This window comes from Periplaneta americana, chromosome 3 (assembly GCF_040183065.1).
Source record: "Periplaneta americana isolate PAMFEO1 chromosome 3, P.americana_PAMFEO1_priV1, whole genome shotgun sequence".
NCBI classification, from domain to species: Eukaryota; Metazoa; Arthropoda; class Insecta; order Blattodea; family Blattidae; genus Periplaneta; species Periplaneta americana.
Window position 1 is genome coordinate 164,733,326 of NC_091119.1, and position 27,644 is coordinate 164,760,969.

A 27,644-nucleotide genomic window follows, 5' to 3' on the forward strand; every position below is an offset into this window, starting at 1 on the left:
AGTAAAACTGCAAGAATAACAATAGTAAATAGCTAAAGATACTTCCTAATAATTTTAGAATTCCTACTATTTTCTATTAAAAAGATTAAGGGTCTATATTTCTAAGAAATAAAAGGTAGAAAAGAAATTTATCGGAGGTAATTGATATTTACACTATCGATAAAAGTGTCGATATTAAACGTCTTACAATTTGAATTCAACGTAATAAAATCACCGCTATTGATAAATTATCTTTAAAACGTGAAATATTTGACACTTCTTTTTCTACGCATTATGGATTCCAAGAGTTTTATTTTACGCACCAAGTCCATAGTTAAGATCATAAAACAAATAGTAGAAAAGGTTAGTATAGATTGATTTTAATGATATTGACATGAACAAGAATAAATTGGCAATCTCTTAAATTAATAGTGTTACACTTTAATAAAAATTTAAGCCTATGTTGGGTTCTATGGTATGGCTTAAGATGTAGCCTTTCGGGCTACAAATCCAACGAATCTAGGTTCGATTCCCATTAGGAAAGTGGAATTCTCTGTCCCTTGGCTTTGGTTGTGTGTTCCTTGATTTTTTTTTTAAATTTATTCATAGTCTCTTTGACGTCTAGGTCATATCGCGACTTCATTGCTTGATATTTTCTTGCACCATGTTCACTACATGATCAGGGAGTACTTTTACACCATAGAAGCGACATATTCACACAAAAAAACTTGCGGCTGTCTCTGATACAGCCTATTATTTTATTTGTTTGTTATAGTTTACCCAACAATGTTGAAGGTAAATTACTTACACAGAGCAAAATTGTAACAATTAAATCTATAAACTAACACTAACTAAATTAAATTGCTTATAAATTCAGCTTTTTGTACTATGGCAGACATAAATATACTTCTAGAAATGAAAATATTAAATTACGGTACTAACACAATTATTAAAATACTAAGCCGACTTTATATGCATAAAAATCAGGACACTTTTCAGTCCTGATGACAAACAAGACAAAATGTTAATAAAAATCGACTTCAGATTTCATCCGGAAAATTGGCATGTGATGTACAGAATATTGAAGATGTTTTCAGAATAACAGTTCATGTTTCAGGTAATGAAACTTGAGTCGTTACAAAGTGCAGATTTGATGAACAGTAAAACGGATTCACTTATAACGCTAACCAGGACTTGGAACGAAATATCCAACATGTTAGTGGAATTTGAGTCACTGGAGTACTGTAAGGAGCACAAAGAAGAATTTAAGACAACAATAGATGAATTCAATGAATCTTTTCAATTGCTAAAGGTAACTGAAAGTATTTTAGGTTTTACATTTTCATTAGGTATGCAATTATTATTACAGGGTGTTGCAGATATAAACCTTTACCATGTTGTTATAATTTATTTTTGGAAGTTAATATAAACTTGAAATTGAATATTATTATCTCTGTGGTTCTGGAAGAATTATTTATAGTGGCATCCCTGGCGCAATTGTTGATATTGGCGATTATTGCAGAACGTATGTAGTGATCAGTTAGCCGCAATATCGCAAACATGCAGTACTCACTTCAACAACGTGTTTTGGCAATAACGCACTCACTTTTGCAAGTCTGGTTCCTTCAGTTCCACTACATGCATTCTGTATGCTCGTAAACGCGATTTCTTTGCTGCTCTCTGACATGTGCCATATGAGTAGCGTATCTCATTTAATTGGCGAAACGATTTCTTTCTAGTAAACGTTCTCGAACATAGACTATACAAGCTTGAGGCATTGCAGGTATAATATGTTTTCGGGTTTTCCACTCGCTAAAAGCGATCCAGTAGTCTCCAACTTTCTCACTATCGACAAAATTGTTGGCTTGGTTGGAACATTGGGCACACCGAAATATTCTATGAGTTTTAACCAGGGAATTTGTCATTCAATATGTTTTCAGTACTAAAATATGCTGTCGAAGTAAGTACTGCATGTTTGCCTATGACGGCGAACTAATCACTACATGCAGTAATAGCCATAGCCAATATCAACAATGGACAACAACGTTGCCAATATAAATTCTCCCAGAACCACAGAGATTATAATAAGGGAATTAAAATTATAACTCTTTAAAACGGTAACGTCCACGCCTGTGGAGTAACGGCTAGCGCGTCTTGCCGCGAAACCAGGTGGCCCGGATTCGATTCCCGTTTGGGGCAAGTTACCTGGTTGAGGTTTTATCTGGGGTTTTCTCGCAACCCGATATGAGCAAATGCTGGGTAACTTTCGGCGCTGGACCCCGGACTCATTTCACCGGCATTATCACCTTTCATCTCATTCAGACGCTAAATAACCTAAGATATTGATAAAGCGTCGTAAAATAACCTAATAAAAAAACGGTAACTGTTTCTTATGGATCTCGCATTTTATTATTATTATTATTATTATTATTATTATTATTACTATTATTATTATTATTATTCAGATACATATTTTCAAGTCTCCTTGGCACAATCAATGAACACGGCTATAGATTATTTGTACTTGCGCATCTTTTACAGAAAACAGACTTACTCCAAAACTGTATTTTTAAATAGTGATCATTGCTTGATTGTTCCTTTAATGTCCATCTCCAACTTAACGTTAATTTTGAACAAAATTAATCCATTACCTTTAATTTAAATAAATTTTAATTTAGAAAATATTCAAAGATATCTGGACTAAAGAATTTTGTGGCCTATAGTTGTTTTTTTGTAAAAAAAAATGCTTCAACTGTTATAAGTAATTTATAGACAATGGCTGGAGGATCGTCCTGCTGAGCATGTGGACGTGAGGTCAGCAGCCAGCTGGTCGACCTTGGGCCTTCATGGGCTGTTGCGCCACGGATTTAATTTAATTCTATTTTTAATTTACAGGCACAAAAATTTCAACAAAATAATGCCATAGGCAAAATTTTATATTGAAATAAAAAGGAACATTTAAAAAATGTATATGAAATAGTCAAAACATGCATGATTTTGCCACAAGAAGATATTGTAGGTTTTTTTTTCAACAATTGGCAGAAACATTTTGAAAATAAACTTTTTAGTTGTTATAAAAGATAGGAGTCAGTTTTCATCCAACATGAATGCGCAATTTTACTTTTTATAATGCAATAAAAATTAATTACAATTTTATGTATCTTTTTGTTTATGAATTCATGTACTCTTTTGCATGATAGAGTTCAATCGAAAGTGGGAATGATGTTCCACTTACACAAGTTCAGAAAATAGGCAGAAATCTTCTAGAATCTTTAATTGGATTGCTGCACAAGATAGATAACTTGTCAATTGAAAGAATTCAACAATCTCTGTTAAAATGCCGGAAAGCTCTTGCAGTTTTACAAAGTGCCAAGAGTGTTGATCTTCTTATTCAGTTTGAGGTAAGTACACAATATCATTTCATACAATTAAACATTCTGACATGCACAGAATTCATAGCATACTATCATCATCATCCTTCACGCTTTTAGCAGCATTTCTGTTCCATGTGGGGACCTCATAACTCCTATCAGGTGTATTTCCTGGGTGGCAATAGGGTATTCCTCCAGATATGATGGAGTGGTCTGAATGGTTATGATAATAAAGACACGTGAACCAACAAGGAGTCTAGCTCCTGGTGAATAAAAAATACTGAGATACCCTCTCTATGGGGGGGGGGGGGCATAAATATGGAGGGCCCTTGCTCGGAGGTAAGAGTGAAGGCAAAGGGCAGGTGAAACTCTTAGCTGTAGAGAAGATGATTCATCGGAAGACAAATCATGTACTAGCTCTACCTGCATAAAAACGGCAACCCTATTCGTAACATAACCTGATGAAAAGACTAAATTACTGAAAGTTTAGATATAAATAATGGGTCAATTATTATTATTATTATTATTATTATTATTATTATTACCATCATCCTTCAAGGAACGACCACTCATATAAATTGAGGGAAAGAAGACAGAGGACAGACACTGGAAAGCTTTCTTTTCTCAATCGTACTATCAGGGACTGGAATGCTTTACCTGCAGACTTACTAAAGGCTTTACCAACAACTAAAAATGTATTTAAAAATAGGCTTAAGGACTTTACTAATAGACGGTAATTATACACAGTATTTAAAGGGTGTAAATGATATTTTGTTATTGAAGAGTTGTATCAGTGAAGAATTATGTTGTGTCAGTGAAGTGTGTTGTGTAAGTGAATTGTGTTTCTGTCAGTGAAGCTTTATAGTTTATAGTGGCAGTGCAAAGTATTTGAACAGTGAAGTGTTTTTGAAGTGTTAGTGAAATCAGGATAGAATCAGTGAAATGTGTCGTAGTTCCAGTGCAGTGAGTGAGTTGACAGCAAAATGAGTGTAATGTTGAAAGGTACTTGTGCAGATATGAACATATCATACTCGTGGGTTTTAGTTCGAACTTAGGTTTAAGATACAAATTAGATTTATTTTAATGTTATTTTAAGTGATCGTGCTTCATTTAATTTAGGATATTTCCTGTTATTATTATTATTATTATTATTATTATTATTATTATTATTAGTATTATTATAAATTATTGTTAGTATTAATTATTAGTATTATTATTAATTGTATTTTTAATTAATAAGTTTATTATTGTCATTATTGAGTGTAATTAGTTACCACTGCCACCGGGTATATACCCATTGCAGTGTGAATAAATACATACATCATCATCATCATCATCATCATTGCTATCATTATTATTATTATTATTATTATTATTATTATCATCACCAGGTCTTAGAAACTTCGACAGTGTAGAATGCATTGTATTTTAGAACAGATTAGCTGCAAGAAAGTTATTAATTTTGAATTAGTTTTATCAATGATGCCTGACGAAAAATGTGCTAGAAGAGTAATGCTTAAGCAGTGCGACATGCAACTTTAGCAACTGATGGTGTCTTAATATTCTTATGTGTAACAGAAAAACCAGCTTCTTGTCTATGCTGATGACGTGAATATGTTACGAGAAAATCCACAAACGATTAGCGAAAACACGGAAATTCTACTTGAAGCAAGTAAAGCGATAGGTTTGGAAGTAAATCCCGAAAAGACAAAGTATATGATTATGTTTCGTGACCAGAATATTATACGAAATGAAGCTATAAAAATTGGAAATTTATCTTTCGAAGAGGTGGAAAAATTTTAATATCTTGGAGCAACAGTAACAAATATAAATGACTCTCAGGAGGAAATTAAACACAGAATAAATATGGGAAATGCCTGTTATTATTCGGTTGAGAAGCTTTTGTCATCTCGTCTGCTGTCAAATAATCTGAAAGTTAGAATTTATAAAACAGTTATATTACTGGTTGTTCTGTATGGTTGTAAAACTTAGACTCTCACTTTGAGAGAGGAACAGAGATTAAGGGTGTTTGAGAATAAGGTTCTTAGGAAAATATTTGGGGCTAAGAGGGATGAAGTTACAGGAGAATGGAGAAAGTTACACAACGCAGAACTGCACGCATTGTATTCTTCACCTGACATAATTAGGAACATTAACTCCAGATGTCTGAGATGGGCAGGACATGTAGCATGTATGGGCGAATCCAGAAATGCATATAGAGCGTTAGTTGGAAGGCCGGAGGAAATAAGACCTTTGGGGAGGCCGAAACGTTGATGGGAGGATAATATTAAAATGGATTTGAGGGAGGTGGGATATGATGGTACGGACTGGATTAATCTTGCTCAGGATAGGGACTGATGGCGGGCTTGAGGGCGGCAATGAACCTCCGGCTTCCTTAAAAGCCAGTAAGTAAGTAACAGAAAAACCATGAATAGTAGTAAATTGATATTTTTTTTTCTCAACTTTAAAAGTGCATATTTTGTTAATTTTAGTGCATAATTATATCCAGGTTTTTAAGTGCATGCATATTTTGCCGTTTCTTAGTGCATATGAATCCACCCCCTAATGATGACTCTCATTACTTTTGCAGAACTTAGTTGATGTGATGCAAGACTGTAACAGACTGCTGGATGTCTATGCTCGTGATCTGGCTAGTCAGAAGCACAAGAACACGATCTTGCTGTGTAGAAGCCAGATTAACAAGTGTCTTCGACTAATGATAAATGTTTATCAGGCAGAGGGATTAAATGAAACAGTTACTTTTCAGGTAAGATAATATCTTAATTAGTGCCTTATGTTACCACTGACTTTAGGAAATGTGTTCCAAAACAATGTCTGTCATTTTTCACAATATTCCATTCTTATAGTTGGCTGATCCTGAAGATCAGAAGTTTGTATGAATACAAAAAGTGCGCAGACACAATTAAAGTATGGAAGCTGTGAATGAATAAAGCTCGTTTCCGCATGAGTGATATTACAATATATTTGAGAGTTTGCAATCTAATTGCTTTGGAACAGAACCACCCAAAGGTGTCCAAATCTATGGTCTCTTTTCGCCATACATGTACAGTTTCTCAGGTAATAAAAAATTTACATCTGCTTTCATAAAGACAACTCCTAGCTTCTCTGGCAATGTTTTGTATCGTACAAAGCCTGGTTCCACAAGCAGAAGCTACTGGTATATTTTCGTGACATATTGCAACAATGGTAGCAGATGAGCACGTGTTGTATTTGGCATTACGAGATTAGGTTTTGAAATATCAGCACATTTTACACACAATTTCTCGCTCTTATACAATACCATGTCCTGTGCCTGTCTAAGGCATCCTGCCTAGGACTGGCATTACGGAATGCGCGCTGGTTCGAGTCCTCATGGGGGAAGAAATTTTCTCATGAAATTTCGGCCAGTGTATGGGACCGGTGCCCACCCAGCATCGTGATGCACTTAGGGAGCTACGATAGGTAGCGAAATCCAGTTGGGAAAGCCAGCTGTAATGGCTGAGGGGATCATTGTGCTAACAACACGATACCTCCATTCTGGTTGGATGATCGTCCACCTCTGCTTCGGCATGTGAACGTCAGGCCAGCAGCCAGCTGGTCGGTCTGGGCCCTTCAAGGGCTGTGACACCACGGATTATTATTATTATTATTATTATTATTATTATTATTATATACTTAATACCATTCCTTAACAATCTTACATTGCAATATTTAATGCACATATTAATAAGACTATTTTAAAATATGATGTAAAGAAACTAAAATAAAACGCAAAATAGGCTCTCATCCATAAAAAAAAAGAGTGGGAAGCAGACGGATATTTATTGGTTTCCACTTTGCTACAGCACATCATCCAGATTAAAGTGACTTCTAACCCAAATCACATATTAACAGATTGATCAGCCTTACCAGCTTTTAAAACAACAATTCTTATCAATTTCACTATACTGCCACCTAGCTACTGCAGAAGAAATCACGTCATAACTTTCATTTGAATTGCATGGAGCAACTGTACTTCCATCTAGCGGTTACCAGTCGACAGTGGTGATTATGGTGGTTGTTCTCTTCCACATGTTACCATTTTTAACATGGGAATGACCATTCTGTTGTATGTGTGATCAGGGTTTCTACTCATATAGATATAGCCTGCAAAGCAATTAATAAATATAAAATGGGTGATTTTTTAAATTGTCCCATTTCTATCTGATAGCAACTACGAACATGCAACTAATTTCTAAATGTAAAGTATCTATGAAAGAATTACTTACCTTCACACTAAATGCTGAAAATGGCCTGCTCCTTCCTGTAGAAACATCGGTACCTGTTGCCTCCAGGTTTCTGGCAGTTCACTGCAATATGCTCTGGTTAATGCCGTTGATTTCAGTGATGATGCTGGTCTTCAGATCGTCAACTGTTCGTGGTCGATTTCGATGAACTCAATCTTTAAAGTAACCTTATAAGAAGAAATCTGATGACGTTAAATCTGGTGATCTGAGTGGCCACAATACTTGGTTATCAAAGAAACTTCTGATTAGGGCAAGAGACTGAGCTGACGTGTGCCATGTTCAAAATAACTTTGAATCAGTTCAATTTCGTCCAGCTGCTCAACAAATTCCTGTATTTATCATGTCCGAAAAAATGACCTCACTATACGGTTTGTCGAAACTGCACATCAAACTCCAATCTTCTGTGCAGGTGGCATTTTATGAATACCATGTGGATTATGAGAGATTCAGATATCCTTGTCTGTGAACCATGTGATGTTTAGGATGTCAGGTAGCCACACAATTAAAGCCAAGAATTACGTGCAGCAACGAATTCGTTTCTTCCTATCCAGTTCCTGCAACTCGTGAACAGCAGTAATTCTCTATAGCCGCAATTTCACTATCTTTGCCGCTCTTTGGCACGTGAAATAGGATTATTTTTTAATTTTTTTTTTACTTTAGTAGGTTATTTTACGACACTTTATCAACATCTTAGGTTATTTAGCGTCTGAATGAGATGAAGGTGATAATGCCGGTGAAATGAGTCTGGGGTCCAGCGCCGAAAGTTACCCAGCATTTGCTCTATTGGGTTGAGGGAAAACCCCGGAAAAAAATCTCAACCAGATAACTTGTCCCAACTGGGAATCGAACCCGGGCCACCTGGTTTCGCGGCTAGACACGCTGTTACTCCACAGGTGTGGACAGTAGGAATATTCCTCCTCCTTAGACAAAAGACGTAATTTCTGAGGAAACTACTGTAGATGGGCACAGATTTTTTCTACTGTGTTTGCCAAATCGAATGTGTGATATGGTCCAGATAACACCAGGATTTTCTTCAGGATCTCCGGTTTCCCTATGGCATCCCATCATCTCATTTCATCATGGGTGTAGCATAGACCAGTCTTGTATATCGCACCCTGGGAAACGATTCTGTCAGTAAATTGGTCTACACAACTGGGCTTCATATGGGAGAATGACGAAAAGTCAAATACCTATCATTAGATCTCCTCCCCCTCAAAAAAAAAAATGTACTGGTATGCAAGATGCATCTTCTAATTTAGTATATAATTTATATGTAATTATGCTGTTATAAGATCCTATTATTTAACATGAATACATTTTTCTTTCCAGGAGTCGATGAGTTACTTGATCCCACGGATACAGTGGTGTTTTTCAGAACTCTATAATCTAACTGAGGCACCTATTCCGAAAGAAGATGAAGAAAAAGAAATGTGTGATGGCCAGTTTGTACATAGAATGGACCTCATTTTGGAAATGCTGGCATGTGTCAAAGTTGAAGAATTTAATGATATTCTTCCCCAAATAAAAGGTTTCATAGATGAGCTGCTTTGTCACGCCATGGCTATAGCCCAAGTGTCCATTGAAAATGATTCTGAAAACATAAAACTGAACTGCCACAAGGTTAGTGTTTTTAAAATTATATTTACATTCGCAATTTTACTTAATAATTGTCCCCAAGTTTCGAGCAGGCAACCCCACTCATCCCTTGACCAGGCCTCTTTATGTGTCGCCAGCTGAGAAATGTTATAGAATGACGACGGAATGGAGAAATGTTGACAAAGATGTAGATGCCTGATATAGGGAAACAGGAGAACCCCGAGGAAAACCACAACTGCGACCTTGTCTGCTCCAAGTGTCACTGTCACTATGGATTTTTCACACAGGCTAAGATTTGATAACTCAGCCACTGCAGGGGTTTGACAATAAAGTCATTTGACCTCTTGCACTCCAATATTTTTCAAAGATATTATCATGGTCAGCCACTGAAGCACAGATTTTGAGGTGTTCCGAATCCATTTCTTGGTTTGAGTTGCACAATGGGCAGTTAGGGAACTGATATATTCCAATTCTATGCAGGTGTTTGGCCAAACAATCATGGCCTGTTGCCAATCTAAATGCAGCTAAGACGATGTTCGTGGTAAATCGGGAATTAACTGTGGATTATGATGCAGAGACTTCCATTTTTTCCCTTGAGATTTATTATCAAATTTTGTTTGTTGAATGTAGATTTAATAAATCTCTTCACAGAGTAATACGCAGATTTAGTAACAGGTCTGTAAGCAGCAGTGCTGCCCTTCTTTGCTAAAGCATCCGCATTCTCATTTCCCAGGATTCCACAGTGGGATGGTATCCATTGGTTAAATGGCAAGTTGTAGCCGATTTAAGTGAACACTATATTTTAACGTTTTGGTGGCTACTTCATTCACACACAACCCCCATAATGTCTGGAGGACTACACCTGCTGTTCAAGAAATTAAAAATGTTCATTCGTTGTAAATAATTACTTCATCAACAGTGCATGCGACAGGCTCATGTCAGTCAATTTACTGGCATGTAAAAGAACTCCTGCAGGACAAAATTCCGGCACATCCAGCGACGCTGATATAACCTCTGCAGTTGCAAGCGTCGTTATATAAAACATAACATTCAACAGTGCTTTAATTGCAGTCAAACTTTTTTTGAAGTAAACTATATTTAATCTGAATTTTACTCAGATTAATTGTCCATCTATGTAGATTACACCTTTAAGCTACAATTAAAAGAAAATACTTAGCGAAATAAAACATGATTTCTGTTGGTTTATGCACAATGACAAGAGAAGCTGTGAAATAATTTTATTGACAAGAAAAAGTTTTGGTCGAAATATTTTTTTTTTTAATTTGGCTTATTTTACGACGCTTTATCAACTATTATCTAGCATCTGAGCGAGACGAAGGTGATAATGCCAGCAAAATGAGTCCAGAATCCACTGCCGAAAGTTACCCAGCATTTGCTCTTGAAGGATTGAGGGAAAACCTCAACCAGGTAACTTATCTCAATCAGAATTTGTACCCAGGCTCACTCGTTTCACAGTCAGACATGCTAACTGTTACTCCACACCAGTGGACTTTAATAATAATAATAATAATAATAATAATAATAATAATAATAATAACAATAATAGCAATTAACAAAAATAATAATAATTGCTATTATTATTATTATTATTATTATTATTATTATTATTATTATTATTATTATTATTATTGCCAAAAACGCCCTCCACTGAAGGTAGCCTTTAGACTCAGTATATAGCCACAATTAATTCTGGTACAGAAACACAGAACAATACTAGTAATACAGTAAAAGAAACATCCAATGAAATATACCATATATACGTGAATAATCCACGCATCCTAATTTTAGGAGAGAAAAAATTGGCTGTAATTTGTGTTTTATTTGCAAGAAATTAATCCTACTGTCAGCTTCGGTAGTGCAGTCAGTATAGTGCTGGCTTTCTGTGCTCGAGGTTGCGGGTTCGATCCCGGCTCTGGTTGATGGCATTTAAGTTTGTTTAAATGCAAAAGGCTCATGTCAGTAGATTTACTGGCATGTAAAAGAATTCCTGCGGGACAAAATTCTGGCTGATATAACCTCTGCAGTTGCGAGCCATAACTAATAAACCATAATTTTTTTTTTAATCCTACCTAATGATGTACATTCAAATTCTAAGTCATAATTTTGTAGACTAATGGAGGTCAAGATGAATGGTTCCAGCCAATCAGAAAGATACATCCAATGTCTCATCTTTCATGCCATCTATGCGAGAGATGTAGAACGTTTTTGTTATACCCGTGGTTTGCAAAAGGAAGAGTCTCTGAGTTGTATGTTGACGATTCAAAAGAATAGTAGGAATCGCAGACTGGGAAGAATCGTGAATGAATCATTAGAATCAATTCTTAATGTATGATTGAATCGTTGGAATCTACTGAAAAAGAATCATGTTGCCTAGCTCTACACCACACAGACCGAGGTGCAAGGCCAAATAACGCTATAGTATAATGGGATCCAGTGTTTGAGGCGAAGCAGTACCAACCTTATTTCAAATAATGCGTGCACCCCAGTTTTTTTTGCTACATTGCGGATAAAATATGCGTGGAATATTCGCGTATATAAGGTAAATTAATGAAACAATGGTTAGTTAAAATTTAGCATCATTTTTTTTAGAATACTTACAACAGTATTATCTCTAAGAGAAGTTGGAAAGCCAAATGTCTTTCTAAAATCCTCAAAGAATTTTGGAATAGCTCTTTGGAGAACCTATTAGCAAGCCATAAACTTCAATATGGTTGAAGTTATATTTAGATTTGAAATAGTCCACTGTAGGTTTATAGATGTTCTGCTTTTCTTTGTGGACTTCGAGAGCTTGATGACATCCTAACTCAAACCAGATTGTTGGGACAACAATAATCTCCTGACCATCAGCTTTAAAAGCGACAATATCAACACGCCTCAATGATCCACTTATTGAAATTTTTAACTCCACTCATGACTTTGTGTTTAATTTTTCCTTCTCTTGTAGGTATTACATGCTTATGAGAATATTAAGAAAGAATCTGCTTCTGACACACTCGATTCAGGTGTTCGTCAGTTATATTCTTATTCACTCGCTGAAGCACTAGAGACCCTAGAGCGACATGTCAACACTGCACTGCTTAATCTAGTACTTGAGGTAACACTTATCTCTAAGCTATTTGAATGTTATTTTTTTTTAGTACTCTAGGCTGCACTGTACATGATGCAATGAGTTTTAATGTCGTATTTTATTGCAAGCATTATTTTCTAGTTTTATTTTTATTATTTCTTATTTCGAAACTGTTTAATTTAACATACAGTTCTGTATTATATTGTATTTATTTACATTCCATGGTATTCGTACAATGCTTCACAGCTCGAATATGGAACATTTCAAAAAAATCTTAATAGTACTACAAAGTCTTAATTATAGTAACAGCATAACGAATAGAAAGAAGAAGTGTGCGCACTCCTATCTGTTCAGCATTGTCGACGGTGACCAAGAGAATTAGTGGCGCTGCGATCGGTATTGCTCAGTTGGAAGCGAATATCCATAAAAGAAGCAGTAGAGTTTTCGTTCATTTTGTTTGCTTTTTTAGTGTAATTAAGTGCGTTAAATACTTTAAGTGCCAATACACTAATCTGCAATTATTCGTACACGAGTGACAAGTGAGTAGCTCTCACGATTTATTTATTAAAGGACGAGATTATTATGTTTTTGTCGTGTTATATTTGAAGCAATGCCTTCGTGTTTTGTTCCGGGTTGTAGGGCGTGCATGTTTCATTTGCTTATGCAAACAGAACAGACAATAAAAGAAAAATTGAGCGATGGAATGTGGGGCGACATATTTCTCGAGTGCATAGCCAGTATTACCTCAATTGTAATTCAGCTGCCGGGAACAGGATGCTGCTTGGATCATGCCATGGATATCATACCGAAACTAATTTTTCACTATATGAAATGTCAGTTCTTCTTCCGGACGAAACAAATCTGACGAGAACTCCAAGCTCCAAGAGCCGCCAAATCATCTCGTAAATTCTCCAAAGTGTCGGACAAGTAACTGTTGGTGAGTACATATTGCATGCCTACAAGCAGCCCTAAGTTAAGTTTTACATATTAAACTATTATTTGTTTTACAGTGTGATGTATATGAATGTGTTTTTCTTTCAAATAGTCTTAATGTTGTAAGTACAATGCCAGTTATGTACGTATATGGAGCGAAAGGTAAACAGTGCAACTTACGTTAAATGTATTTACGTACTTACACACGGAACAGACTGAGCAAACTCTGCACTAGCGCCGCGTGGTATCGGCCGTTTGAATTAACAGAGTGCGACCACTACTTCTTTCTATTCATTATGGTAACAGTCTAGTTGGAATATATATAGAAGAGATTTACAATAATTAGTACCATACAAGGCATTAGTATCGATACTTAATACAAGACAGAAATATTCATGCAGCGTTGTTGAATGTCATAAATTCACCTACAGAATAGAAGCCATGAGAAATTAGGTACTTCTTTAATTTGGCCCTAAATAATCTTGTGTTTTGAGTTCGATTTTTTATATCCATAGGAAGGCTATTAAAAATTGTCACTGCCATATAACACACTCCTTTTTGATAGCACGATAGACCTGCTGATAGAGGATGGAAATAATTTTTTTACGAGTATTTATGCTATGAACTGTTGCATTAGTTACAAAGTTTTCACAATTACATACGAGGAAATTTATTAATGAAAAATATACTTACAAGTCATGTGCATTATTTGTAGTTTTTTTTAATGGTCCTACACGATTTCCTAGATTTGACATGTACTATTATTCTAATTACTCTTTTTTGTACTGTTACTATCTGTAGAATTTCCCCAGAATATTATTCCAAACTCATTACCGAGTGGAAGTATGCAAAGTATACTGTTTTTAAGGTATTGATATTTATTATCTCTTGCACAGCTCTAATAGCAAAACATACTGAGTTTAGTTTGAGGGTAATTTTTCTAATATGATTTTTCCAATTTAATACATTATCAATTTGTAAGTCAAGAAATTTGGTTGTTGTTTTTATTAGGGACCTATTATTAATTATTGTGCTTGAAATCTACGATCTGATCTGCATCTCGAAAGTCAATGCAGGTTTCAAACTTGAAAGATCATTCTTTCACTTGAAACCAGATAAGTCTGTATATTACGACTGTTTCCATTTATTCATATTTCGTAACAATGCAATTTCCTAAACAAATCATGTCAGATTTATTTAGTGAGTCATCTGAGTTTCAAATATATTCATTGTTGTTACATATACAGTGCAGTACCTTATGTATTTTCGCTTAGTATTATATTTTTGTTACTTCCACGTGTAGTGTATATTTTTGTGAGGATAATTATTTTCATTTAGCTGTCATATACTACCATTTATTTTGGTAGACTGTAGGAGGGGAGAGAGAGAGAGAGAAGAAAAATTGTATTGTATTTGACCAAAAACATTTTCCATCCATTGCTTGTTCCATCAGATCACGTTATAATTTTGAATTTTAAAAATGTTGATGATTTTTTTTGCAGGAACAATTTCACATTTATCTATTTATTCAGTGTTAATTAACTATTTTTCACAGGTATTTTATGATTCACATGCTCCACTGAAGAAACTTATCCAAGCGTCTTGCAACATTTCTGTCACTGAACGATATGCAAAAGATCTCGATGAACTGATCTCTAAGTTTGATTTACATATGGATCGTATAATGCAAATTGGAATGTTCGCAATGGCCTGCTCAGGTGATAGAAAACGTACGTATTTTTATTTAATTTTCATTAAAATGGGAAATATTTAATTAGAAAGTACAGAGAGATTCTTCACTAATGCCACCACTGACAACCATTTCTTGTGCAATCTGTATTGTTTGTGACTCACGAGAAGAAGAGTGCGGAAGCCTGAGTTCAGATCCTGATCCACCTTGAATTTATGACTTGTGTTGCACAAGTCCATGGTCCAGGCAACATAGGGGTTTTTCTCTGGGTACTCTAGTTCCCCTGTGATATCCCAACAATTCTTATCATCATTATCCATCCATTAGGAACAAAATAATTAATCCTCCTGAGATTGGTTAAACAAAGACTTTACTGTCTATGGCTCTTATTCCTACAACAGAAATGTTACATTAATTTTGTCTCTTTTTTTACAATTTGTAATTATAAACATCTGAATTAAGCACAATTATGTCTCATTCAGAACTATGGAATTATCCTTTTACAAATTCAATAACTGTTACTAATATTATTTACTCCAAGAACTGAGCATAAATATCGTAGGGCAAAGGTTGGCAATATTGTAATTGGCCACATCTAACACCTTCCACACAAGTTAAATATTTAGGAATTATTATATATCAGCATTTACGTTGGGATAAACAAATTGATTTCATGTGTACAAGTATAAGAAAGATAATTTATAAATTCGTAATACTTCGAAATTTTATCACTAAGGAGGCAGTGAGAATAATATTTTTAGCTTTAGTACAATCATTAATACAATATGGTATAATAAATTGGCGTGGAGGAGCATCATCTGTACTTAATCCATTAATTTTATTACACAGAAGATTAATAAAAATTTGTCTGACCAAAAATATGCATTACTCAACAAATTTAATTTATATAGAATTTAAAGTATTAATTATTGAAGAAATTTATAAATATAGTCTACTAACTTACTACCACAGAAATCAAATAAAATATAAGTCTAATCAACATGGATATCGTACTTGGAGACAAAGTCTACTTTCCCATTAATTGAGCCTAAATGTCATACAAATACAGCTCTTAAACATGGTGCTAGTTTTGGCCCAAGACTTTATAATAAAATTACAAACCATTTTCCAAATTTGAAATATTTTAAAATTGAAGCTTTTAAAAAAGAAATTTATAAAATTATTCATGATATACAATATTAACAAATGTATTTTTTTACCTTTTATTTTTGTCGACTATATTCATGGCATCTGTCTGATTGTCAATTTATATTAATATGCTTTTTTTTCTCTTTCTTCTTTTTTTGCTCTTGTGTGTTATTTATTGGTTTGAATTAAGTTACTTTCTGTATTTGTAAATTTTATGTTATATTATTGGCTAAGACCACTCCGTACATGAGCCCGGCTCTTACAGTAGTGGCTAGAAACATTTTTGTTTTATAAATTTAATTTGTACTCACTAGCTAGCTAGTTAAATAAATTAATTAAATTGTGATACGAGTAATATTGTGATAGTTCTTTCTGAGAATTTATTACAATTTTACTGAGCAAGAGAAGAACCGGTTTTGTGCAGAAACTTGTCCACGAACATTCCCTTAATACGTTGATGCAAAAAACCGATCTTCCTCTCGCTCAGTAAAGTCGTAATAAATTCTCAAAAAGAACTATCACAATATTACCAACCTTTACCCTATATATGCGAATACTCCGCGCATATTTTTTCCACAATTTAATGACGATTAACCTCCACATCCCTAGATAAAAACGTAAGATCTGGCAACCCTATCCCCAAGACACAAAAATTACACGATTGAAATAGAGATATCCCAGAAGTCAGAAATCGTAACTCTCAAGTCACAATGACCGGTCCTGCTAGGGTTTTATATAGATGACAACAGGTATGTTTTAGGACTAGGGAAGGTTTCATTACACTGTTAATTATGCCTATGGCTTTAGTAAATTTCAAAATGTTTGCAGAAATATCTAAATCTCCTAAAAATTATATTTGGAATATGTATTTATATGTCTTACTCGTGTTAAATTCTATCGTACCTGGTTTACATGTTTCGACCTATTATTGGCTTTCTTCAGAGCTCTGAAGAAGGCCAATAATAGGTCGAAACATGTTAACCAGGTATGATAGAATTTAACACGAGTAAGACATATAAATACATATTTCGAAGTGATATAGTGTTAAAAGTTGTGTAATTAAGATGTATAAAAATTATAGTTTAAAGTCAAGATAATTGAATTCATTAACATACAGATGTAAGTTCAGATATCCTGTAACTACAAATACGAGTGCATAGACTTCAGTGAGCTGAGCATTAACCCAGAGCACCATTTGAAAACAGCTGTAATAGTAGTGTCTGCTCACTGAAATTCGTGAAAAATACAGAAATGACATTGTTTACAACAAAGTTCCTTATCTAACAACTATCAAATAATGAAGCTTATTTTGTGTATTTTTCAGGCATTTTAGGAATCCGTAGCTGCCTTGCAAGTTTAGAATCACTCGAGCCTGAGTTGGTTCCAGCAGTGACAGCGTACTACATAAAGAATGATCAGTCTCTACATAGAAAATACCTCAAAATGCTGTCTGATCATTGGCAGTCAGAAGTGCTAGAGCTTGAGAAACTCATAGATGGCATTGTGGACCCAGCAGCTTTCTGTCAGGTAGCCTACCATTTAGTGGATGGGTTCGACACATTTTGAGAATTAACAAGAACAAAATGCTTAGTATATAATAGATTATAAAACTATACCGTAGTAAAATACATTAAAGATGATATGTTTCAGTTATATGAACACTAATAAATACAATAAGATTGTTAAACATATTAGTTATAGTCAGACATGTTTCGGAGATGCTTCTCCATCTTCAGTGACTATTTACCACGACTGCAAAACGAAAACAATTGTAATTAATCTCATGTTTAATTATATTTAAAAAATTAATAACAAATGGAAAAATATAAGATATCTGAATTGTGATACGAGGGGGATCCAGGAAATAACGACCGTTCGCGCATACCCACAGCGCAGCTGACTCCCCTTCCTTGTTTGAAGGTCAACTGGCTTCCTTAACATGTGTTCTCATAATGTTGTGAGTACTGGTTGCAACAAGTCGCCATTGTGCATTTTGTGTTACTTCAAAATGAACGACGTGATTGATAATCCCGCCGACTGTGAGGTGAGGAGTGTGATTCGATTTTTGAATGCCCGACATTTGAAACCTGCAGAAATTTACCGGCAATTGAAAGAAGTGTATGGTGATACTGTAATGAATGAAAGAAATGTGAGAAAATGGTGCGAAATGTTCAACAATGGGCGAACAAATGTCCACGATGAAACTCGACCCGGACGCCCATCACTCATCACAGAAGACCTGAAGACTAAAGTGAACGACAGAATCTTGCAAGACAGGCGCACATCACTCGACGAATTGCTGAAAGACTTTCTGGGTGGTACGCGTTTTGGAAGTGATGAAGAGTTGAAGAAGACAGTGAACACCTGGCTTAATGAACTGGCAGCAGAGGAGTATAACACGGGAATTCTAAAGCTAGTGAACAGATAATGTAGGTGGTGATTATGTAGAGAAGTAAAGGAAGCTTCAGTTATGTAACAGACTTTGTTTTTTCAAATAAATTTTTTTTTTTTAATTATTACAACAAAACGGTCATTATTTCCTGGATCCCCCTCGTATTTTATAAAACTCTTTCAATAACTAGAAAATTTAAAAAATAATGGTATAATAATTTATAACCAATATTATTATGTCTTCTATTGTATGCATATGGTAATTAAAATAATATAAGAGATTATAAAAAAGTATAATGAAATTAAATAAAAATGTGATAGTAGAACTGACATTTAAAAGAGTTAACATCTTATGATGTATGTACATTCTTATGATAAAAAGTTTATACAGATCATATTTAAAAAATAAATGAATAAAAGAAGAATGGACAAAATTGCAACTTGGATGAAAGACTCACCGGGTGGTTCAGATGATCGAACCATGTTATTGCTTGGCTTAAAGGAGACTAACTGAAATGAGGGAAAAGACAGAAATTACGTTGACTGATACAACGTTAGTCTTTTACTATTCAAATCGGAAGTAATATAAAGATCAAGATATTATTTTAATTACCATATGCATACAATAGAAGACATAATAATATAAATTATTATACCATTATTTTTTAAATTTTCTAATTACTGAAAGACTTTTATAAAATATCACAATTCAGATATCTTATATTTTTCCATTTGTTATTAATTTTTTAAATATAATTACACATGAGATTAATTGCAATTGTTTTCGTTTTGCAATCGTGGTAAATAGTCACTGAAGATGGAGAAGCATCTCCAAAACATGTCTGACTATAACTAATATCTTTAACAATCTTATTGTATTTATTAATGTTCATACAATTGTAATATATCACCTTTAATGTATTTTATCAAATATATGAACACTGTATTATTGACCTAACATGTGTGTTTTATCTTTAAATACTATACAGTAGTATTGAAGATGAGAAGAAGACCTCTGAAGTACCTACTTGATGAGGCCAAAGCAGGCCTACAAAGATTTAATTCGTGATTGGTTGATTGATTATGAATAAGTATGCAATCTTTAAGTCTTAAAAGAAATAAACATTAAATTTAATTATATTAGTGCTTTTGAAAAATCAAACACCTTTTTGACTTTATGAAACACTCTTCGCATAATTTGTCATCATAGAATAACTATAACAGCCATAAGCAAATACAAGAATGTTTTTTTAATTGCTTACTTTACGATGCTATATCAAATGCGATGGTTACCTACCATCTGAGTTAGATGAAGGTGATAATGCCAGTGAATTGGGTCAGGGTTCAGAGCCGAAAGTTACCCAGCATTTGCTCTTAATGGGTTGACGGAAAACTTGTTTCCAAAGTTTAGGAGTGATGCAGTGATTACAGTGCAGCCAATCTTTTTTAATTCGAGGGAATGAGTTAGAATCAACTTACTTAAGCTGTAGATGTAATATTTATGGTTAGTTGTTAATAATTATTAGAATGTCACATAGTTCGTGAGAAATACTTTTTACAGCTCTAACATTGATTTTCTTCTTGCAGGTTATCCAGGAAGAAGTGTATCAAATGGCGGCATTATTGAAAGTGTCGCTTAGAAGAGATTATATGTTTATTAAAACTTTATCACAAGGCATCTACAAGAAATCTTCAAAATTGGTAAAACATCTGCGTATCAGCACACGTGAAATGGAACCGTGCACATCAGAACTAAAGATTCCTCCAATTATTGAAGACTTGTATTATGGTAAGAAACAAGTTTCATGGTACAAACTTAAGTGCCTGAATTTCGTTTATTTCTAAATTAATTATTAACTCGGATATTTTTTATGTGTATATTTTGACATCTCTGTCCACGTTATAGCAACAATTTGTTCAGAAAAAATGAATATCTACCACTTAGACTATAGCTAAGGACCTGGATAATCCCCAAGTCCTTCATTCCTTGGGTAGGCTAAATATGTTAAAAATTATTGAGTAAAATTATTTACTTATAGCCGACTTAACTATAAAAAATAATATAATCTCTCCTAATTTTCCTAGACATCACCATAACAAAAGTTGACAACAAACACACCTTCAAAATATACAGAAAACCAACCACCACCACCACCACCACACACATACAGAACACATCTAATCACCCCACACAACACAAACATGCTGCATTCAGGACAATGGTACACAGATTACTCAACATACTCATGAGCCAACAACATTACAATGAAGAAGTGAACACAATCAAATACATAGCACAAGAAAATGGTTACAACCCAAACATAATAGACAACATCATAAGGAAGACAAAACAAAAACTCAACAAACACAAAAACACACAAAACACAAGAAATAAATCACACTAACATACGAAAACAAAAAAACACACAAGATCGCATCCTCATTCAGAAAACAGAAATACAACATAGCATACAGAACAGAAAACACACTACAAAGACATCTCAACACACAAACAAATAAATACAACCACACAGGCGTATACAAACACACATGCAATAGTTGCGACAGTTTCTACATTGGACAGACAGGCAGATCATTCCAAACTCGATACAAAGAACACATTAAAGCAATAACCAGAGGACACAATACATCTACATATGCCGAACACATAACCAATGCTAACCATACATACAATAACATAAATACAGTCATGGAAATCCTACACATACAACCCAAAAACCAAAAACTCAACACACTAGAACAATATGAAATATACAGACACACTAAAACACAGCCTAATCAAATTCTCAACACACAGATCAATTTCAGAACACACACACTATTTGACACAACTCTTCATCACACGAACGCACCCACACAACAGGCAGCGAAGTTGAGATAGCGCCGAGATCTAGTAGGCTCTGAGGATGGTGTCAAGTAACACCGAAACAGCTGTAAGCCACATATGCTTACATAATTAACACGAGTAAGATCGCCATTTAATCAATTATTCATTATTGCATGCAGAAAATAGGAATGTTAAAGACGAAAAAAATAGCCTACAACTGAAATTAAAATAGAATAAGCCTACATTAGTTCTTATACTGTATGGTGCTCTTCTTCCAGGAGAAATGTACAGAATACGACCTACTATTAGTAGAATTATTAAGACAATATGACCCTCTTAGTAAAAATCCAACTGAATTCAATGTAATTATATACAGAAATAACAAAACGTTTCCAATTGTCAATATATATCATATTCTTCATGCTACATATTTAGTCTATTTTTATCAGATAATGTATAGAAATCCTAACCCTAATTATGAATGTATTTTCAGCATGTGAGGAGTGTTATGCTGCTTCCAATGTCCCATCTGATGGTGATGATTTTGTATACCATGCCAGATTAATGAAGCGGTGTAAACTTGTTGTATCTCTAATTAAGAAGCTTCAACCAATCTTGAATGAGCTCATGAATCGTAACAATTCACTGGAGGAAGCAAAAGACTGCAAAGCTGTTACCATCAATAGTGAACAGGGTAAGATATTAACTAATCATCTACAATAGGTTACCAGAAGTTGTAATACAATCAACTGAGATAATTTGTCATTAAATATGTTCAAGAATCTGTTTTTACAAAGACAAATAATTTTGGCTGCTCCCTTACGGGTCGGTGCACCAAACTCCCTCATGGCTCTGCATGTCTTCATCTTCAACAAAACATATGGTTTTTATTATTTTTTGACGTGAATACGCCAAGTTCGATCCAATACTAGAGTGTTATTCCAGAATGCCAACTGACACATTTTCGGCGAATTTTGTAGCGTCTATGATTTCTAAACTACATAACATATTCCAATGAAATAAACGGTGATAGACAGACGAAGGATCAATGTATCCAATGTGACCTTGAACTGGAGCAGATGACGTCATCTAGCATTACACAGAAGAAGAAAATTTGAGGCACGAATTGGCAGGTCACACAGCAGCCAAGACAGTATAACCACAGTCTACTATATACATTCACGAAGCTTGAGTTTTGAGGGTGCTAGAAACAATAGACTGTGACGGTACTATTTTGCATTGCCTGTAATGAGGCAATATTAGCGATCCTAGTGGTGAGCAACTATCTAATGTTTGCATATTTACTACGTATTGAGCTTCGCGACTGTATATACTAGACTGTGGTATAACTCGAGAATGCGAAGCGATAGAACGTTTGCAGTGGTGTCAAAATATTCGTAACAGACAAGGCTACAATCTAATTGAGTATCAATTAGCTGTCAATATGTGACATTGAAAAAATTCGTGAATGGATTTGAGTGAAGGGAAAAATTTCACAAAGTCAAGGTATGCAGCGCAAATGTGAGCAGGCATATAAGGAACAGGTAACAAACGACAGAGCACGATTGTTTCTATAGCAAACAACATGTTTACTCTCAATGCATACAAAATGGCTACTTCCAGGAGTCCCAGCACAGCAAAGATATACCAGGTTTTCTGTTATCTGGAAAGAAGAGATGTTGATTGTCATTGCTAACGTTTACCTAACAACAATTTCATCAACGACATATTCAACAATAGAACTTCCAGCTGTGTCTCTGATGCAGCATACCTCTATTTTCCCTACTAGAATTTGTAAATTCTCAGTATTCTGAAACCTTCACACAGGAACATGTCATTTTCTAGAGATGAAGAAGATATTGTGAAGACCAACAACATATGATATTACAAAACTTTAATTTACAAGAAAACAAACATTATTCAACTAAATTCAACAGCATATGCAGTCATTTGTCTACCCCGTGTGTCTCTTCCATGGCAATATCATTGTTCTGTATAAATAAAACTACTTATCTAGCATGTGAAGGGTGTCCAAGATATTGCAAAGATGTCTTGTATGGAGTGATTTATATAGAACTAACACATTTCTTTCTCTATTTATTTCAAAACGAATGATGCTAGCCACAATTTGTTATACTTCAAATGTAGAGTATCTTTGGGAGATTACTAACCTCTACAGAAAATGTTGAAAATTCTTTATTTATTCGGTTGGAAATTCAATTAATGACCAGTTTTTAACGTCAAATTAAGCAGGAGTTTTGATTCCCTGTCACGAGATGCGCAAATGTTTACGATTATGGATTACAATATTTGCCTTTTTCACTCCAGTTGTTTCCAATTTGTTTACCAGTCCCAGTATTGTGTTTCTTTGGGAGAGGATTACGAAAACCAAATTCTCTCTGGTATGCCCTTTGAGTAGCTGTAATTGAATTCGTAATCCAGTATTGCTTCACAAGGAAGAGCCATTGATTTAATGTGTACTGCATTTTCAGCGACTAAAACAAAATGTCGAAAACAGTTGCCAACAATAAGGAATAAAGAATAAACATATACGCATCTCATGACAGGGAATCAAAACTCCTGCTTAATTTGACATTAAAAACTGGTCATTAAGTGAATTTCAAGTCGAATAAATAAAGAATTTTCAACATTTGCTATAGAGGTTAGTAATCTCCCAAAGATACTCTACATTTGAGGTATAACACATTGTGGCTAGCATCATTCGTTTTGAAATTTAAAAAAAAAAAATAAATAAATGTGTTAGTTCTATATAAATCACTCTGTATAAACACGATTTGTTGTTGTTTTAATAGTCAAAAATCACTTTTCAATAATGGAGAGCTTGATATATTATTGTACACTGCTAGGACACTGGGCGTCTTTTATAAATTACTGTGCCAGAGGAACAACGATGTAACTGCAACATAGAATGTTTTTCAAGAGAAGCAAAAAACAGAATCTTATTTACAAATAAATACATGTATAAATAAATAATAAATACTTTTAAAATGTTATGACACTCAAAATAAAGCAAAATATTGCGATTTTTGGTTACTTTTAAATAGTACTAGTCAGATAGGCGTGCTTTTAATATTTACCCCAGTTTTACAGTTGCGTCATTGTTCTTCCGGAACAGCAATGCGAAGAAATAAAAAATAGAAACAGCAGTTATTTCAAGCAGATACGTCTGTTACCTCTTATTTATATCCAGCAGACACATTCAAGTCTGCTCTTACTTATTTCAAGCGAATTAATGTCAGTTTCGAACACAAGAAAGAGTGAAAAATAAAGAAAATGAAATATCGAAAATTTTGGGAGTCCTGGCGATAAAAAAGTGTCCTCCCTGCTCCTTACACTCTGTGAGGGCTGTGAAGGTTATTGTGATGCCACTTAAAATTTAATTATTCCATTTTAAATCAATAAATGACTTGTACACAGAATTGAGTAAAGAACAATTATTTATCTTATACTAATTTCAGTTACTCCAGAAGTTTCTCCTTAGGTTAAAACTAACTTTTCTTTTTCAGATATGTTTGAAAATATAGACATGAAATTGAATGAGATTCATCTGAATGACGAAGCAGACCTTCTTCCATATATAGAGAAAGGAAGAAAACTGCATCAAGATCGCAGCATCTTGTATCAGACTCCCAGGTCTGAGAAGAAACATCTCCTCAAAGTGTTTCCAAAACACAGTTTCAAACGGAAAGCTCAAAGAAGATTGTTCAGCCGTGACGATTCAGTAAATGAGGGTGATGATAACGGACATCCTTTAGCTCCCTTGGAGAATGACACTCTTGGTTTGGAAATAACAGGTAATCTGGTGTTTTGGCTACTGTGAAATTTCTTTTCAAAGTCAATGATCACGACAGTTCTTGTATTTATTATCACAAAATTAATTTGATCAAGATCACTGATATTTTGGCCACTATGAAATGTCTTTTTAATTCATACAAGTCAATGATGACATGTCTTTATCACAAACCTATTTCAATCAAGATGATGAGATCCATGCTATTATTGTAAATTATGTTTTATTTAACAATGCTCGCAACTGCTGAGGTTATATCAGTGTTGCCAGTGTGCCAGAATTTTATCCCTTTTACATGCCAGTAAATCTACTGACATGAGTCTGTCGCATTTAAACTAGTGCTGTTAATCGATCAAAATATTTAATCAATTAACTATTTGAATTTAATCGATTAATCGAGTTTTGATAGAGTTGAAAAAAATGTTTTAATATGCTGTAATACACAATTATTGTTAAATTTAACTTGTGTTCGGTGATAAGCATAAATATTAAGTTGTATATATGTATATGTATCGTTATATTACAAAACAACTATTTTAATTACTAACATATTTATTAAGATATGAGGATTATAATTTATTGTGTCAATTTCTCCAGGAAATTTTGAGACAAACGTAAACAAAAAGTATGAAGACTCAGTTAATACTGCTTCATCCATGATTTTAACCATGTGAGTGCATTCACATGCTCCGAATTAAGTGCTGCTCTACGTTTAGTAACAATGTTTCCTGCATTACTAAACACAAAAAAAAAAAAAAAACTTTTTTTTGTCCAGCACTTCTCCATAATCGTTCAACTTAAATCCAAACATTTTACCGAGTTTACCTCTCAAATTCTCATATGACATAATGGAGTTATACTTTTCACAAACCACAGAAAACCGATTTATTTTTCTTTATCAAACTAAACACACAACCTTCATATACAAACTCAGTACAAAAACTGCAAAAGTACAGCGGTCGAAACAGAAGACTGGCCCCTATTGTAATCGAATTACCATGTTTTAGAAAGAGAAGAAGGTAGTTACACTCTCACTTGCACACACTGTAGACATGGCTATTTTATAAGGGATGAAGGAGACGATTCCCAGAAAAGTATGTATTTCATATGCTAGGAAAATAAGCTCACAAAAAGGTGGAAGTTTTCTTGGAAAAACATAAAACTTAATACTGGTAAGAGTTTCGCATTCTGTTTCAACTTTCAATAGAGATAGACTAGGTTACTGTCCTCATATCTCCATCTCTTTCTGAACTGTTTGTGCAAAGATTTTCCATATGTTACCTGGTTTACAGTTAGAAAATAACAGTACTTTTGTGCTCTTAAGTAAGCAATTTCCGAGAGAGAAATATTGTCGGAATTTTTACTATGAGTTTGTATTAACAAAATAATAATTAATATCAACTACAATCGATTAATTTTAATCGACTTGATTATTCGATTAAATATTTTTGATCGATTAATCTTACAACAGAAATTGATCGATTAAATCCCACAAAACTAATTTAAACACACTTAAATGCCACCGGGGCCGGAATCGAACCGCAACCCCTTGAGCACAGAAGGCCAGTGCTATACGCACTATGCTACAGAGGCTGACTCCTAATTACAATGTTTGATGACAAAACACGTATGGTTCTATTATTACTATTGAATTTTGTTTCAGATATATTGGAGAAACTGACGTCACTATCAAGTACACTAGTAACCTTCACTGGCTCTGATGACGAGCAATGTTCACCGAATTCACCAAACAGCAATTCAGTTACTTGTGTTGAAGTGGAGGGAGTATAATGAGAACTATGCACTGCAAGACAACAAAAATGTATACTATATCTGCACTTAGTGAGAAGCCTATTCAAGAACCTTGCAAGAGACATTCAAAGTGTGTAGCCTATACAAATACAAAGGTTATTATCATTAATAATTATGGAAAAAGTGTGAAGTTGCAGCCAGTACTAATACAAACTCACGAAAAAGTCTCTGACAGAGATGTGATGTGATGCAATTCTCAACTTGCATCCAACCGAACATTTTGATCGCTTCTATTAGTATGTACACAGTACAGTGCTGAATAACAAAATAAACAACACTTTATAATACTTTACTGTTTCTCTTACTCCTCTGGCAACAAGAATTCATGCATCTTACAGTAGATCAGTGGTCGTCAACACTTACTGAAAAGGGTAAAGTGCAAGAAGTGCAATGAAATATGCTCTGTCGTGCAGAAGGGATAGGGAGACAGCATACCCGCCAGCAACCATGGATGTACGCTGGTGCAATGTCATATTCGCAGGTAAGAGACACTAGCCTAAGGGTGCACTGTGCTGATGATCGCTGCAGTAGATCAAAATGGAGGAATTGAATAATCTCCCGGCCTGTTTCTACCTGTCTCACTGAAGAATAGGCACCCGGCAGGTGGTTTGTGTGACATCGTCAATCCAATGCTCACAGGTAGGCCATCCTGCCTCAGCCCCTTATAGAGCCAGGTCCCGTTTCTTTGAT

At 34.5% G+C, this 27,644-nt stretch overlaps 1 protein-coding gene across 2 annotated transcripts; it reads left to right on the top strand.

Moving 5' to 3' along the window:
* Positions 1 to 182: 182 nt before the first annotated feature.
* On the top strand, positions 183 to 27,336 carry LOC138696811 (serendipity locus protein alpha-like). Of its 2 annotated transcripts, none has more exons than XM_069822233.1 (12): positions 183 to 342; positions 1,097 to 1,291; positions 3,180 to 3,380; positions 5,941 to 6,117; positions 8,966 to 9,256; positions 12,198 to 12,347; positions 14,809 to 14,983; positions 17,417 to 17,619; positions 20,071 to 20,272; positions 21,825 to 22,025; positions 24,859 to 25,146; positions 26,806 to 27,336. In XM_069822233.1, exons 1-12 carry the CDS (start codon positions 274 to 276, stop codon positions 26,931 to 26,933), a joined length of 2,280 nt encoding a protein of 759 aa, XP_069678334.1. In that variant the 5' UTR covers positions 183 to 273; the 3' UTR covers positions 26,934 to 27,336. The 2 variants fall into 2 exon arrangements, with proteins under 2 accessions (XP_069678334.1, XP_069678336.1); XM_069822235.1 differs by lacking the exon at positions 183 to 342 and adding an exon at positions 550 to 774.
* The last annotated feature ends 308 nt before the right edge of the window (positions 27,337 to 27,644 follow it).

What these genes read in the sequence shown, in the direction of transcription:
- LOC138696811 (XM_069822233.1), top strand. Translation starts at nt 274, where the DNA reads ATGGATTCCAAGAGTTTTATTTTACGCACCAAGTCCATAGTTAAGATC. An exon ending in ATGAAACAGTTACTTTTCAG is followed by an intron (nt 6,118 to 8,965) that starts GTAAGATAATAT and finishes TTTTCTTTCCAG; the next exon opens with GAGTCGATGAGTTACTTGAT. An exon ending in TGCTTAATCTAGTACTTGAG is followed by an intron (nt 12,348 to 14,808) that starts GTAACACTTATC and finishes TATTTTTCACAG; the next exon opens with GTATTTTATGATTCACATGC.